This window comes from Podarcis filfolensis (genome assembly GCF_964270895.1).
Source record: "Podarcis filfolensis genome assembly, chromosome: 15".
Classification (NCBI taxonomy): Eukaryota; Metazoa; Chordata; class Lepidosauria; order Squamata; family Lacertidae; genus Podarcis; species Podarcis filfolensis.
In genome coordinates this window covers 1012116-1027619 of record NC_139618.1, presented here as the reverse complement: position 1 = coordinate 1027619, position 15504 = coordinate 1012116, and the positions used below count along the sequence as shown (strand labels likewise).

General features: G+C 54.2%; 3 protein-coding genes across 16 annotated transcripts in view; 1 reads left to right on the top strand and 2 right to left on the bottom strand.

The window, feature by feature from the left end:
- The window catches only part of PRPF8 (pre-mRNA processing factor 8), a 23796-nt gene extending 21796 nt beyond the window's left edge, over nt 1–2000 (bottom strand). The window contains exons 1-3 of the mRNA XM_083587372.1: nt 1809–2000; nt 698–812; nt 328–496 (exon numbers count right to left, since the gene is read on the bottom strand). Coding sequence (XP_083443498.1) covers nt 328–496; nt 698–797 — 269 coding nt within the window. The 5' untranslated portion in view covers nt 798–812; nt 1809–2000. The remainder of the gene's footprint in view (nt 1–327; nt 497–697; nt 813–1808) is intronic.
- LOC310750050 (apoptosis-inducing factor 3-like) overlaps nt 1978–15504 on the top strand; it is a 25788-nt gene continuing 12261 nt past the window's right edge. For 2 of the 14 annotated variants that reach the window (XR_014541926.1, XM_083587670.1), the window contains exons 1-2: nt 1978–2140; nt 3931–4193. Coding sequence is in view for 2 of the 14 variants with exons in the window: in XM_083587664.1 (XP_083443790.1) it covers nt 6596–6743 (148 nt within the window). In the remaining 12 variants the exon portion in view is untranslated. Of the gene's footprint in view, nt 2503–3930; nt 4194–6580; nt 6744–9742; nt 9965–12009; nt 12155–14941; nt 15203–15504 lie in introns of those variants that run through there. The other 12 variants (XM_083587668.1, XM_083587669.1, XR_014541929.1 and 9 more) reach the window with 9 other exon arrangements.
- Nucleotides 4213–12130, bottom strand: TLCD2 (TLC domain containing 2; the record flags this gene model as incomplete). The annotated part of the gene is made up of 4 exons (XM_083587899.1): nt 4213–6264; nt 8620–8702; nt 11319–11401; nt 11496–12130. The coding sequence occupies 4 exons, from the start codon at nt 12128–12130 to the stop codon at nt 5896–5898; spliced, it is 1170 nt and encodes a 389-aa protein (XP_083444025.1). The 3' UTR covers nt 4213–5895.

Here is a 15504-nt window from a genome sequence, read left to right as displayed (position 1 = left end):
GGCTGCCAGTCCTAATGGCTAAATTAAATCTCCACATTCAGAGGCAGTCTGCCTCTTAGGACTAGTTTTTGAGAAGCCAAAGAAGGTCAGTGCCTCCACATGGGGGAAAACAGGTTGCTGGGCCTTCTGTCCGACTCAGTTCAGGGCTTCTTTGAAGTTCTTAACTTGGAGATCCTCCCAGTAAAAAGCATAAAGGATTCTGCCAAAAGCTCCCAGAATCAACTCAGCCTCCCACCCCTTGAAAGGCCTGGCTGCTCCCCAACATAAGCAACGCCAGAAACACCCCACACCCCCAAACTGCCCGAGGTCACCATCTCCCCTTCTCACCCCAAATAGACCCGCTTGTCATGCCGGAACTTCCTGTTGGTCATGTCCCCATGGTCCCGGATGATCTTCCGCACGTGCTCTGGCGGCATGTCCTCCTTCTGCGCATCCACAAAACCAAACTTCCGCTTCTCGGCATAGCGCTTGGCCTGCAGCTGCTGCCACTTGCGAGCTGGAAGGGGAGCAGGCGAGGTCCCAGCATCAATCCTTGCCCTCTCCAGGGAGAGTTGGGGAAGGTGCTCTTACTGAAACCCTGGAGAACTATTTGCAAAGAATGCCTTTCAGGCCAAGAGGGCAACCCCCCCCCCCAGGGTCTAAGCAGACAGGCCTCCCTCCCTCTCAAATAGGCACACAGATCCTGCCACAGCCATACCTTTTTCTTGCAGCTTTTCTTCAGACATGTAGTCAGGCAGTGGGGTCAAGGGAGCAGGCATTGGGGGGCAGGGCCCCCGGAAAGGGAACACGCCTGCCATGTTGAGGAGTTAGGGCTGCGAAGAGAAAGCAAATCAGGGAGAGAGAAGTGGGTGCTCCTCCTTCCAAGGGGTGTGAATTCTACTGCACTGCACTTCCCACGGTCCAACCTCCACCCCACCAAACACACCACCTCTGCGGAGAGACAGAAAAGCATTAAAAAAATCCCAGAAATCCTTCATGAGGGAGAATATCTCACAAAGCTGTGGAATATGTTCTGCAGGAAGATTTACACTACAAGAAAATCAGTGTTTCCCATGTTTTACTTTTCATATGAGGAGGCCTGGCAAAGCCTCAGGCTAAGAGGCCAAGGCAGTATCACACCCCAGGTCCGTCCATCTGATGAGGCTGATCAGCGGGAGCCATCTGGGTGCCCTCCAGAGGCTGCAGGACTACAGCTCCCTCACAAGTTCATTTAAATATAAATATCAAAGCACATCCAAAACACGCCCACAAAAATGGTACATGCAAACAACTGAGGGCACATTTCAACATTTAGAAATGTGTGTGTGTGTGTGTGTTGCGCCAAGGTCAGCCCTACTCAGAGGAGACCCCCTGAAAGACCCAAAGGGCGTGACTCACTGGGGGTCTCCTCCAAGTAAAGCTTACTTGCATGCAGACTCGTGTGCTGGAATGTGGGTGCGTTACAAACAGAATTACATCAGCCGTACGAATACATATACATATATGTGTGTGTGTGTATGTACACAAAAGTGACGTGTGTGTGTGTGTGTATATATACATACGCACACACATACACGTGTACATATATATACACATACGCACATACATACTTATACATAGCGTTCATATATACAAACATATATATACACACACACACACACGCTCCACGCATAAATTAGTCGTGCCGTATTTTGCACGCACATTTAAAACGACCCTTAGGGCGCTTCTCCCGGGGAGGTGCGGCCCTTAATCCGGATTGGCGCATGTGGAACCATTAATCCGAATCGGCCACTCCGGTTTCCCCCCAAAGCCCGACTCTCTTTGCATACCTGTCCCCTCCGCGAGGGGGGCTGCCCGGCTCTTCCTCTCCCCTCGCCTCCGCTCCGGGTCCCGCTTTCTCTCTCGCTGCCGCCGCTTCTCTCCGAGCTCCTCGGAAAACTCTAATGGCCGCCACCAACGCCACCCTCGGGACGCAGATCGCAGCCACTGCGCAGGCGCGGCGCCGCGGAACCGGATGTGGCGGAGCGCGGTGTGCGCAAACGGCCGTTGAAGCCAATCAACTGTCGGCAGCGGGAGACGGACGCGGAATGGGTCCAATCGGCGGCGCCGAGTGGAAAGGTCTTCTCCACCGTCGCTCCGGAAAGCACGAGCAGAACTTCCGGTTAGTGAGAGCGGGAGAGAGAAAGGGCGCGCGCGAGGGTGTCGGTTACGCGCCCCAGTTATTATTATTATTATTTCATTTACGTAGAAACCACCCTCTTCCTCCCCCCTCGAAAATAGGTGAGGGGGGCGGGGAGAATTAAATGCGTCAGGCAGGGCCGGGGAGGCGAATATAGGCGCCCCCAGGAAAGTCTTCCCTCACCGGCAAAAGAGCAACTGATTCGCTCTCGTGACAAGAAACATTTGCGTTGCCTGGAGGTTTTCAATGGCTGCCGGCCTGTATTTATGTAACATACACAGCCATTTAGAACCTTAATAGTAAGAATTCACCCGTATAATAATAATATTAAGTTGAAATAGATAGTAACATTTTTATATATTTATATATATTAGCCATTATTAACCTAAACAGTAGTAATGACTCATCCCTTGAAACGTTTAAAATTAAAAATTATAAAAACAATAAAAAAGGTAAAGGGACCCCTGACCATTAGGTCCAGTCATGTCCGACTCTGGGGTTGCGGCACTCATCTCACTTTATTGGCTGAGGGAGCCGGCGTACAGCTTCCGGGCACTTATTAACCTAAACAGTACAGTAATAATTATAACAGCAGTTTGAAAGCACGTCAAAGTGCAAGTAGATAATTAGGTACCGCTCCGGTGGGAAGGTAAACGGTGTTTCCGTGCGCTGCTCTGGTTCGCCAGAAGCGGCTTAGTCATGTTGGCTACGTGACCCGGAATCTGTACGCCGGCTCCCTTGGCCGATAAAGCGAAATGAGCGCTGCAACCCCAGAGTCGGCCACGACTGGACCTAACGGTCAGGGGTCCCTTTACCTTTACTTTTAAAAAACACGGCAGCCACTATTAGCCTTAATAGTACTATAGTAATGATTCTCCCTCATAATAACAATTTCAATTTAAGATATTTCAAATGTATCTATGTATGGGGAGCCACTATGGCTTCTCTATCCTGTGAGCCCTGGGTGTCTCCTACAATTGCTGAGGCTGGTCTGCCTGAGGCTGCCACCCAGTTTCCCTGGGGCTACAGGAACGTGTGTGTTGGTGGTGGCCTTCCAGGTGCTGCAGGGCCCCTCCTGTTTTCACTCCCCCCCCCCAGTCTGGCTACTGGCCATACTTGAGGGGGAGGGATGCCCATTTTTAACCCATTTCCCCCTCCCCCAAGAATCCTAGGAACTGTAGTTCAAGGGTGCTGGGAATTGTAGCTGTGAGAGGTAAATGGTTTCCAGGATTCTTGAACGGGTCAAATAATGTGCTTTACATGTTTGGTGTGTAAGTGGCTGATGTATTAAGTATGTCCTCCTGCCTGTCCGAAATCTACTGCCCTTCAGTTTTACTGGATATCCTCTAGCAGGAGAACGGGGAGCCTGTGGTCCTTCAGATGCAGCTTGACTCCAGTCCCTATAATCCCTAGCCACGGTTCTTACTGGGTGATGCTGATGGGATGTGGGAGTCCTGCACCACTTGGAAGGCCACCAGTTCCCTAGCCCTGTTGTACACACACTTGCCTGGGGCTAAGCTCCATCGAAACCTGTTCAGAAGACGCACACAAGGTTGTCTCCAGAGGAAAGGCCCCAACACTTAGTGCAGAGGACCAGCTTTACCTGCAGAAGGTGCCTCCTGTGTTCCATTTCAATAATTGTTACAAATTTCTGGGGCAACATCATTATGCTCCACTTTTGAGGAACAGGGGGGCCTTTCTGAATCCTCCAGTCCAGCCCAATGAAGGGTTCAGAAACACTCTTCTGTGACATTTCATGGGTCTTCCTACAGCTCTTGCCGTGTTGGAAGGCCTCTGAATTCAGAAAGCTATCTTTCGGAGTGTGACTATTTCGTGGGGTCTGCCATCTTGTCCATCTGTAAACCTGATCAAACTCCTGAGGACAGTGGCATATCCATCCCGTAAGGTCAGTGTTACAGGACGATCATGACGCTGGCCTGAGCAGCAACACAGCTTTGGGTTCCCCCAGCCCCACCTTCAGGGCCACTTGGAGCCTCCTTCCCCACTGGATGCCAAGGAACCTCCCTCCTGCCAGGTAAGACCGAGCCCCAGCATTCACTCTATCCTTTTATTTCTGTTACTTTTGTGCAAACGTATCCATACACCTTGTTAGAATAAGATTCTTGTAAGTGCATTCTCCCTTATTGTTTACACCAGTGATGGCGATCTTTTTAGACACCGAGTGCCCAAACTGCAACCCAAAACCCACTTATTTATCGCAAAGTGCCAACACGGCAATTTAACCTGAATACTGAGGTTTTAGTTTAGAAAAAACAACTCATACATTAACATCTTTTGTCTTAAAAAACCCCCACAATAACAGTGCTTTCAATGATACAAACAACTTTTTTTTTTGAAAGGTAAAAGTTTGCATTTGGCATGCTTTTGAACAATTAATGTGATTTTTGCTGTTGTACACATGCTGATAATTTGTCTAACCTTGCTGAACTCAAGGCGGCTTACTCCTGAGTAGGAACAACAATCTGGCGGGAGGCCCTGACGCATCAAAAGTCGAGGCCTGGACAGACCGGCAGTTTCCCAGCACGAGCCCTCCTCTCCTCCTCCCCTCAGCGCGGCCCCGAGGGTGAAAATGGTGCCCTAGCAGTGCTGGGACCATGCTGGAAGCGGCCAGGAGCCCCCTGCAGTGCTGGAGCACCAGTTTCACCCCCTAGCTACGGCCCTGCTGGGACAATGGCGCACATACCCACAGAGAGGGCTCTGAGTGCGCCCCCTGGCACGCATGCCATAGGTTCGCCACCACTGGTCTACACAATATTGAGGCCTCAGAGGAAGCCGTTTGGCTCTTAGCAGGGTTAAAAGATCCTGGCCCTCAGCATCCAGTACAACCAGGTGGTGCTGTCCCCTGGCACAGGGATGCCTTGGATTAATCTAGGTGGCCAGCAGGGGCAGAACTTGGCCATGGCAGCATCCCTGGCTTAGCCTGGAGAGAGGCGAGGAGAGTGGGATTTGCTTGCAACTCTTCAAAAGAGAGAATAGTAAGAGGACAATTGCCAACTGGCACCCCCCCACGCCTGCCTGCAGAGAATGCACCCACAGACTGTTAAGTTACTGAGAGGCTCAGCTGAGCATGGCATGGAAGGGCAGATCACATACAGGCTCTTCAAGGAGATAAATATTCTGCAGAGAGAAAGAGAGGCCAGGGCAATCCTGCTTCCATGTGCAGGCAGAGAAGGGCCAGGAGGCAACAAGACAGAGGGGTGAGGGAGATGCGAGGGGTCCTGGCATCCTGCCACTTGCTCTGGCCTGGATCTCAGGTGTTGGTGTCCGGAAAGGGGTCTTGCCTTCTGGAGCTCTGATGCAGTGAAACTCCCACCCTGCCAGGGGGGGCAGGCAGGTGCCAAAAACAACGGTCAGAGCACAGACAGTTGTGAGGGCCAAGTCATTTCAACCAGCTCCCTCCCTGCAGGGAGACGTTACATCCTTGGCTACTTCTCCCGCTAGCCCACATTCCGACCGCTGCCAAGACCCCTCCCCAGCTAACCAGAGGGCCCCCAAACACTGTCCCAAGAGACTCTCCAGGAGCAGCTTCTTCCTGCCATGCGGCTGCAGCTGTGGCTGCGGTGGCCTTTCCATGATCCAGCTGGAGGGGCAGTTGCAATCTGGAAAACAGATGTTGAAGACCACCCTCTGGCTCTCCTCTCCTCTCCTGCTGACTTGCTCTCCCCCTCCCTGTGGCCTGTACAGCCAGCTGTTGAGGAGGGAGGAGCCAGGGGTGGTCACTTCTCCTTCTCACGCCGGCTGGAGGTGAGGAAGTCGTTGCGGAGCAGGCGGTAGAAAAGGACGATGTTCATGGGAGTCATGACGGCCATGCCCACTGTGCTGAGGGTGTAGGTGTTGGGCGGTATGTTCTCCCGGTTGAGCACCAGCCAGCGGGTCATCCAAGCCAGGGTGGTGATGCGGAAGACCACGTAAGTGCCCAGGTTGAGCAGGCTGGTCAAGCGGTAGGAGGTGGTGTGGGCCAAGCCAGCCATCAACAGGATCGTCCGCAGGTGCAGGAAGATGGAGTTGATCTCCACCAGCAGGGCCACCATGGCGAAGCCCACAAAGCGGTGGACCAGGAAGGCAAAGCCGAAGCAGAGGATCACCTGGGAGAGAGGCAAGAAGGGAGCAGTGGCTGTTAGGAAGCCAGCACCATCTCTGAAGGGCTCTGGCTGAGGAAAAGGTCTCTCCCACTCCAGCTGCTAACTGGAGAGACTGCCATTGGAGAGTGCATCCTCCATGCAAAGCAGACAGTCTACTTTCGTTCACACGCTCTGTCCACCTAGCCCAGGATTGCCTGCTCAGACTGGCAGCGGGTCACCAGACTCTCAGGCAGAGAGCCTGTTCGCCAGCTTCCTGACCCTTGTAAACTGCAGAGGCTGCCATTGGGGATTGAACCTGGGGCCTTCTGCATGCAAGACAGGTGTCCACGCAGTTATGCCCCTTCCTCTCCATCTGCAGCAACTGAAGACGGCCAGCCTGGAGAGCCTGAGAGCGGATCAGCCCCAGCCAATTCCATGTCACATCATTTTCCTACAACGAAGACTTTGGGGAGCAGCTTCGGGGTTGAGGCTGAATCCACCGGGTGAGGAAGGAAGGCAGGGCACTTCTGGCTGGGGGAGAGGGTGAGTGCCTGTGACTGGGTCAATGCCAGTCAAGGGTGCTGTGGTGGATTTATTTAATTTACAGGATTTGTATCAAGCAAAAGGGCACCCACAGCAGCTTACCTACAGTCAATTAAAGTAAGACAGTCTCTGCCCATAGGCTTCCAATCTGAAAAGTATGACATGAGGCCAAAGGGACAGGGAGTGGGGAGAGCAAAGCCAGGCACCAGCTAAAACAGTTTGAATCTTCAGGTTTTTTATAAGGAGGTTTTAACAGCTGCAAGCAAAGCAAAAACATGGCTATCCCCTTGCATGGAGATGTGGCAGTGGTGCCTACATCACCTGTTGAATTTCTACCTGTCTTGCAGCTGTTAAAAGCAGTGGGACCTTGTCCAAAAAAAATCTAGTGGCCAGCAAGAGGAGAAGCAGCCAGACAGCTCAGCACCTGAGGGAGGCAGGGAGAGGAAGGAGGATCTTGGGATCACACAGCAGACAGACTCCTCCTCCTCTGTAAACCTCAGTAGATTGGGTAGGACTGCAGAGGAAGGAAGGGGGAGCTGCCAAGATCCCCCTCTCTTAATGGGGGGGTGTAGGAGATCCATTCTTTCTGAGGGGGGGGTCCTCTAGCTCTTCCCAGCAGTGCTGTCCTCAGCACAGGCCCTAATGGGATTAGCTGCCCCCTGGGGATTAAGCTTTGTCTCTGCCTGAATTAGATGTATTATTTAAATGGCCTTTTGACCCATCTGGCAGCAGCTTCTAATGGGCTGGAAAGCCACCAGAAGGATGGAAGCCCAGTGAGGAGAGGTGCCTGCCTGGAGGGTGTGCACACTGCCCCCCAACATACTCCAGACAGGCAGCTTAATCAGCTTGGGTCGAAAGGTTGTCTGCATGTGCAGAGACACTCCTGCCTTCACCACCACCTTACCTGCTGTGAGGCTGAACTGCCTTGGGACTGAAAACTGGGGCAAAGCCTTACGAAGGCTCCTTTCCTTGCCTTCTCTACCCCCTGCCCCCCCCCAGCTGCTCCTAGATTACTTACTATGCGCTCATCCCACCCCCCACTTCAAACTTTGCCCACTTGCAAAGGGACCGGGAGGAGCAGGAAGCACGTTTTCCTAGTAACAGGGTCTGAATGGGGAATGAGACCACCCAGCACATGCAGTCAAGCCCTGCATGTATCAGCTTGCCTGACCCCACAGCCCCTGGCCCTTGTCGAGTGGCCTGAGCCAAGGGCTGCGCCAAGAAGCTGAGCTGCCAGAGACCATTGTTGGAGAGCAGCCAAGCATGGCACGCCCTGCCCTGCCCAGCTCCAAGGAGGCACAGGTCAGCTTCTCTTTATGTAAGCTGCACAGACATCATTATAAAACACGCTCAGGGACGGGGCGGTTGCTGACAATCCTCGCCTAGCATCAGAACCAAAGTGCCTGCTGGATCAGGTGCCCCACGAGGATGCCTGCTAGCAGCACTCAAGCACAAGAGCAACTCGCCCTTCCTGTGGTTTCCAGCAACTGGCATTCAGGAGCGCTCTGAATGTGGAAGGCAGAGCACAGCCATCGACAGCCCTCTCCCCTTCCATGAATTTCTTTAATCCTCTTTTAAAGCCATCCAAGTTGGCCATCCCTGCCTGCTGTAGGAGTGAGTGTGGTTCGTGAGGAAGGCTTTTCTTTATCCTTTCTGAATCTTTCAACATTCAGCTTCACGGGATGGCCAGGAGTTCTAGTGTTATGAGACAGGGGAGGGAGGAAACTCCTCTTATCTACTTTTCTCTGCCAGCCTCACAGGGTTGTTGTGCAGATAAAGCGAGGAGGAAGAATCCCTTCCCACTGCATGTGGGGGAGAGGTGCTCCCAGAACTCACCACAGAGTGATGGAAGAGCAGTTCCCAGCACTGCTGGATCTTCTGGTGATACATCATGTCGAAGAAGTCCTGCAGGAAATAGCCTGAGGGAGGAACAGAAAAGAAAGCGTTAGCAGCCAGGCCCCTTCACACACACACACACCAGACCAAAGAGGAGGGGAGTGTGCAGAGCTTGGCCTCGTGCTCCTCCGAGGACTGGCGTGTGTTAAACTTTCCACAGATTAAATTATGAAGATGCTGAAGAGGCTGGAAAAAAGTCTCCAAATTCCTGGCTCCAGACTCCTTCCACCCTACCCCACCTCTGACTGCTTAGTTTGCAGCGGTCAGATTCAGCCCATGCTAAGAACATGCATACAGGGAGGGGAAGATGGCCCTGCCTGTCTCTTCAGCTCCCCAGGCAAGCAGATGCCTGGGCGTTTCCCCCTCTAACCCGACAGGTAAAGATCCCCCCCCTCCTAGTTCTAACGTCTCCATTCAGGGCCAGAGGCAGGGAACGGGGCTGGCAAGGGTTGTTTGCCCACGTTTCCCTGACAATGCCGTTTCCTCAAAAGCTCCCGGCCTTGCCCTTTGTCCCCCTTGTAAAAAAAACAACAACAGGGCCTCTTCAGGACAAGCCTAGAGAAGGCCTCTCGCTTCCCCTTCTCCTCTCCAAGGTGACAGCCTCTGATCCCAGCAGCCTGTCCCGGGGGCTGGCAGCTCAAAGCCACTTTCTTCAAGCAGACTTCACCAACCTGGTGCCCTCCAGATGTCTTAACATTCGTCAGCCCCGGCCAGGCTGGCAAACGCTGTCCTGATGAGCATGATCAACCGGCAGTTGCACCATGCCACCTGAATACTGCCTCAGCCCCTGCACAGGTTCAGAGGCGCTCTCGCCTGTATTCTGTGACTGAGTCCTGGGATTTAAGCTCATGATCCAGGTTGAAGCCATAGCTGCCCCAGCCCTCTCACAGCTCAAGGACAAACCCCACCAGCAGAGCCTGCAGGATCACTCACACAAGGGATCCACTCTGATAGATTGGACCTGCCTGCTCTCACGGCCTTTAGTTATAATTTATGAAAACCGAGTCTCTGGTTGCGGCATAATTTTAACTGCCGGCTGCTGTGCTTATATGTTGCTTTAAAGGTGATCTTCCTTAGCTGCTTTGGGCATGTTTTGAGACAGAATCCCATGCATCAGATAAATGATCTATGGAAACACAGGATTCTCCACCCACTTCTGCCAAATGCTAAGAAGATGAAACCCCTCCAGGCCCCCAAATTGTTCACCGGGACATCCTCCTCCCCGTCGACATGGGCACGAGTGCCAAGAGCCCAGTCCTGAGTGCCCCCAGAGGGATCAAGGCAGGTGAAGACACACAGCCAAAAAATAAAATGAGTTTTTTTTGCCAATAGGGGAAGGCAGCAGTCTCAGCAAGGCTGGCAACCGCAAGGCCTTTCCATGTCCCTTTGGCTAGGACTCTCGGACTTGGAATAACAACCCCCCACCCCCGCCAGCTATTTTAAAAGTCACATGAGAAGCGTTCCTGTTCCTCCTCGTGGCTTCCCCTGCCTCAAGAGTATCTGGCAAACAAATCTCATAGTGCTGGGTGGGGCATCTCCACTTCCAGGAATTTAATTCCCCCAGGCGGGTGCCCTGCTCTCTCCTGATCCGGAAGAATGTCTGTTGGAGCAAAAGACCGGAGTGTGGGGAGAGAAAGAGGCCATGTGGCCCAGCTCTGGAAGGCCTCCCCCCCCCCAAGCCCCTTGGGCCACTCGCATCTCTCCCAGGCCCCATCCTCAGGGACCTGCGGTCAGGTGCAGTTCTGGAGCCTGGTTTGAAAAGGAGGAGTGAAAAGTCACTCACTGGCTATGCGCTCAAGAGTGTTGCGCTGAACCTCCAGGGTCAGAGGCAGTCTACCACTGAACCGCTGGGGAGAAACAGCAGGCGAGGCTTGCCACCTCTGTGCCTTGCTTTGCAGGCTTCCGTTGTGGGAAGTAAACCAAAGCAAATGTCCCAGTGACTTTCCCCGTTTCCCTGCTATCTAGAGGAAGCTTACCATGCTATATCCTGTCAGTGGTGGGGAGACATAGCCAGGCATAGCCCTGAAACGGATCTGCTGCATGGGCTGAGGCTGGGGCGTGGCCCAAGGGGGGCTTTGCATGCGCTTCAATGACTCTCTGTCTCTTGGGGGTGGGCAGCGAGGCTGAACTCTGCGGAGAGGAATTTGCTGTGGCGGCAGCAGCAAGGGATGAGAATGGGCTCGTTTGTTTGCCCCCAGGTCACGTGCCTGCCAGAGGGAAGTGGCGAGAGGCGCACCCAGGAGATAGCCTGGCACCAGCCGCTTCCCGCCCCGTGGGTCAGCTGCTGAGGCTGCAGCCCCAGGGGACAAAGGCAGGCAAGCAGAGCAGCCATTGAAAGGGAAGGCTCTGGGGGCACCGAGGCAATCTTTGCCACACACGTCCTTCTGTGGCTTCCTTGGGTCCAGAGCGCTGTGTTCAGCTTCCAGGGCCCATTTTCAATCCCACATCAGCTCTGGGACCGGGGAATCGTGGGCAAAGTGCCTCTGGGTGCGCACAGAGTACCAACCACTGTGCCCACCGGGTGCGGCTTCACACACTCTCGCCCGCCCGTCTTTTATGGTCAGCGCTTAGGAGGAGCGGGGGTCGGCTGCAGGCGGGGACCCCTCCTCCTGCTGCTGCCCCTTCTGGCGGCCACTCACCCACGGAGATCCCGAGCAGGTGGTGCGCGGCGGGCAAGTGGGTGTCGATGAGGTCCTCCGCCATCTGCGGGTGGAAGTAGAAGCTGGAAAAGGAGAGAGAGAGCCGTGAGACCCCTGAGCGCGCGGTGTTCCGTTTCCCCCCAACTCCGCCCAGTTTCTCTCGGCCCCCCGACTCACCCGAGCAGCGCCCACGAGCCGCTAAGCAGACTGTGCGCCAGGGAGGTCCAAATGTTCCGCCACTTCCAGCGGTTGCGCTGCGCCGAGGGCGGCGGCGGCACGAGGCGCTCCAGGCCGCCGTTGAGCAGCCGGAAGGCGACCACCGACCCCCCCAGGACCAGCAGATCCATCGAGGGGCTGCCCGCGGGCCGCGAGCCCCGCCGATCTCGCCCGGCCGCGCCCCAGAGAACTGCCCCCGACGGCGGCGCCTCCAGCTCCCTTTGCGCCCGGGCGCACCAGCAGGAGCCGCCGGACGAAGCGGGCCCCCGGGCGCGCCTCCCATTGGCTCCTCGGCCAGCCCGTCTCCATGGCGACGGGCACGCCCCGACGGGACGGGAGGGGGCGCTGCGGGCGGGATCAGCGGCGGCAGAAGTGACGCGGCCGGAGCGACTTGGTCCTGTAGGGTCCGGTTCCCGGCAAAGAGCAACGGGAGGGCTGCGCGGAGCTCGCCGCCCACAAGCAGCAAAGCGCAGCCGGGCAGCGGCAGGACTACACGGGGATCCCTTTCCAGCGGGGAAACTGGGGCAGGGAGGCACGCCCTGGAGCAGCAGCGTCAGCCGCGTTGGATGCCGTGGTGGGGTACTCCGACGTCCCATTCCTCGCCAGCAAGGATCCAACCGGTCAGGAATGGGCAGGATCAGCGAGGCGCTCCTCCGGCGCGCGCACAGAGCGCCACCGCTAGGGTGGCTCGGGTGGGCCTCGCAGAGAGCTCCCCGGGAGCGGGGCGAGGGGCCTCTGGAAAAGTGGACCCGGGGAGGGGAGGGGTCTGCCCACCTAGTCATGTTGAAAAGGCTTAACAACCTACCAACATAATAATATTCATGTCTAATTTGTAGATATGGGTCGTTCTCTCCATCTAAGAGTGTTGTTGTTTGGTCGTGTCCGACTCTTCCTGATCCCATGGACCAGAGCAAGCCAGGCACTTCTGTCTTCCACTGCCTCCCGCAGTTTGGTCAAACTCATGCTGGTAGCTTCGAGAACACTGTCCAACCATCTCGTCCTCTGTCGTCCCCTTCTCCTTGTGCCCTCCATCTTTCCCAACATCAGGGTCTTTTCCAGGGAGTCTTCTCTTCTTATGAGGTGGCCAAAGTCTTGGAGCCTCAGCTTCACGATCTGTCCTTCCAGTGAGCACTCAGGGCTGATTTCCTTCAGAATGGAGAGGTTTGATCTTCTTGCAGTCCATGGGACTCTCAAGAGTCTCCTCCAGCACCAGAATTCAAAAGCATCAGTTTTTTGGCGATCAGCCTTCTTTATGGTCCAGCTCTCACTTCCATACATCACTACTGGGAAAACCATAGCTTTAACTATACGGACCTTTGTTGGCAAGGTGATGTCTCTGGTTTTTAAGATGCTGTCTAGGTTTGTCATTGCTTTCCTCCCAAGAAGCAGGCATCTTTTAATTTCGTGACTGCTGTCACCATCTGCAGTGATCATGGAGCCCAAGAAAGTAAAATCTCTCGCTCCCATCTAAGAGTAGATACCTTGAAATTAACGGACCTCAGGACATAATGCCCATTCATTACTTTGACACTGAGTACAGCCTGTAACAGATTGAGAAAAATCTGTGTTTTTTTTGACTGAGCAAAGGCGCATGTAAATTCCCTCAGGCACCAAACTGCATGGGAAGCGTTGCTAAAGCGGACACCATGCCAGCCTGTGCCAATCTGGTGCCAATCCCCCACATGCTTTGGACCACAATCCCCATCACTCCCAGCCAGCGCAAAACGCTCTGTTTGGGGGCAAAAGGGAGGGGAAAACAGGCAAATTTGTCTGCCCTCTCCCAGACTTAGACAATGTTGGTGGCAGAAGAAAAGGTGAAAAAGAAGAAATAAAATCAGCACAAAGCTTGGGGTGGGAGAGCCCAGTGCTCTTAAGGGCATTCAGATCTACCTTTCTCCAGTCATCAAATAGTGGGGATGCTACCAGCCTGTGTGTGCATATGAGAAAGTGGGAGGGCACACTTTGAGTATGCGCTCTTCCCCACAGGCTTGGCCAAGGGTCAGAGGGCCAGAACTTAGTGACAGAGCATCTGCTTTGCATGCAGAAGTTCCCCAGATCACTCTCAGAGAGCATCTCCAGGAAGGGCTGGGGAAGGAATCCCTGTCTGAGGCCCTGATCAATGTTCTGAGGTAGAAAACAACTTCCTATGTTCCTAAGGCTAACAGCCCTCCAGAGAATGCCTGCCTAATCTTTATCCACTGACACAGCAAACTCATTCCGTAGTCTTGGGCGCCATCCTTTGCTATTGCTTTGCCCCATGGCCATGCTTTCTCTTGGGTTCCCCCCCCCCCATCGTTTACTCTGCAACTTGTAGGGGAGGCCGTGCCAGAAATTTTCTGCCAAAGTTTATTAAGCTATGCCTTTCTTCCTAAACTGACACCCAACCTCTGGCAACGCTGATTTTATGCACACTCTTGTGCTTCTCCAAGCGATACCAGAGCCAGTCAAGTCACTCTCAGGTCCCTGTTGCAACATCAGACTTGCAGACTTTCCTCTAATAAGGGACTCAGTCAATAAAGGACTCATCAGTCATTAGAGGACCAACCTGTTGCATCTTTGCTCCTCTGCTCAGGACTTGCCTCTCCCTTTTTCCTGCTGACTCAGAGGCTGTTCTCACCAGAGAGCAGGATCTTGCCCATCTCCCTATCTGCCTGCTGGGTCCCCTCCACATCCTCCATCAGACAGGCCTGTCCACCTTCTTCACATCTGCTGGTCTATACAAATGAAAGTTTTGCTGGTTGTTTCATAAAATTTATCTGCCACTTGATTATTAAAAAAACCAAAACACCTCAAAGCTGGTTTACAGAAGAGATAAAACAATGAAATTATTACTAAGAAAATATAGCAGCAATAAGTTAAGCAATTTGAAAAGCTAAAATAACAAGGGATTAAAAATGGATCAAAACTCACATCAACTTTCCAAACATCTGGGTAGGCTTGTCGAAGCAAAAGCACTTCTAGCAGGTGCCGAAAAGAGTGCAGCGAAGGCACCTGCCCGGTGTCAATAGGCAGGGAGTTCCAAAGATTGTAGGGGCAGCGGAGAGATGGTTTGCAGTTAGGCCCCAACAGCCTGGGCTCGAGTATTACTGTTCGCCTCCCCCAAGTTGGAGAGGAAGAGGATTGAGGCTGCAAGTCCAAGAAGAAGTGTCCTTGGCTGGGCTGGCTTTGGGAAGGGTCCTTGTAGCTCAGGAGCAGAGCACCTGCTTGGCATGCAGAAGGCCTGGGCTCAGTCCCCAGTGGCATCTCCTGGGAGGGCTAGGAATGGCTCTCTTTCTGTCAGCGTAGACAGTCCTGAAATGGATGGAGCAACTCCTGCCTCATTGCATGTGATGTAGGAGTTGCCAAGCCTCTGCCACACCCAGGCCCAGCTGCTCATTACCCCATGGGCAGTCTGCACACTCCCTTTCTGACACCTTGATTAAGGAGATCCAGAAGCTCCTCTCCAGGTCTCAGCCCTCCGGAGCAACAGGGGTGCCCCTGGGGGCCCCAGTTTCCAGCAGAGCAACAGCCGTGGAGGAGCTGTGCATTGGAGGCAGGAGCTGAGAGGAGGAACTGGTTGAAGCAGGCCGGCTGCCTCTCTTCACGCCCACCTTCTCTCCCAGGAGAAGCCGGGAGGGAAGGAGCCACAGGCAGATCAGCTGAGCTCCAGGGAAACCGAATCCAAGGCCGTGAGTACTTGCTTTTGCCTCGCTGGCACTACCACAGGCCACCTCCCTGGCAGCACAGGCTGAAGGAGGTACAAGGGATGGGGCTTGCCTCCAAGTCTGAAGGGTGGCCAGCATCTGATTTCCCCCCTGGGGACAGAGAACCTGTCTTGCCTTTGGGAGGCTGCTGCTTCCTCCCTGGCCTTGCCTGCTGGGCTCTCCGCAGCCAGCCTGGGCTCATAGCTAGGGGCGAGGAGGATGCTGAGGGGATCTGGAGGGCAGCCACCGATGTTTCCCTGTGCTCTGCTGGAAGGGTCTCTGGCAAT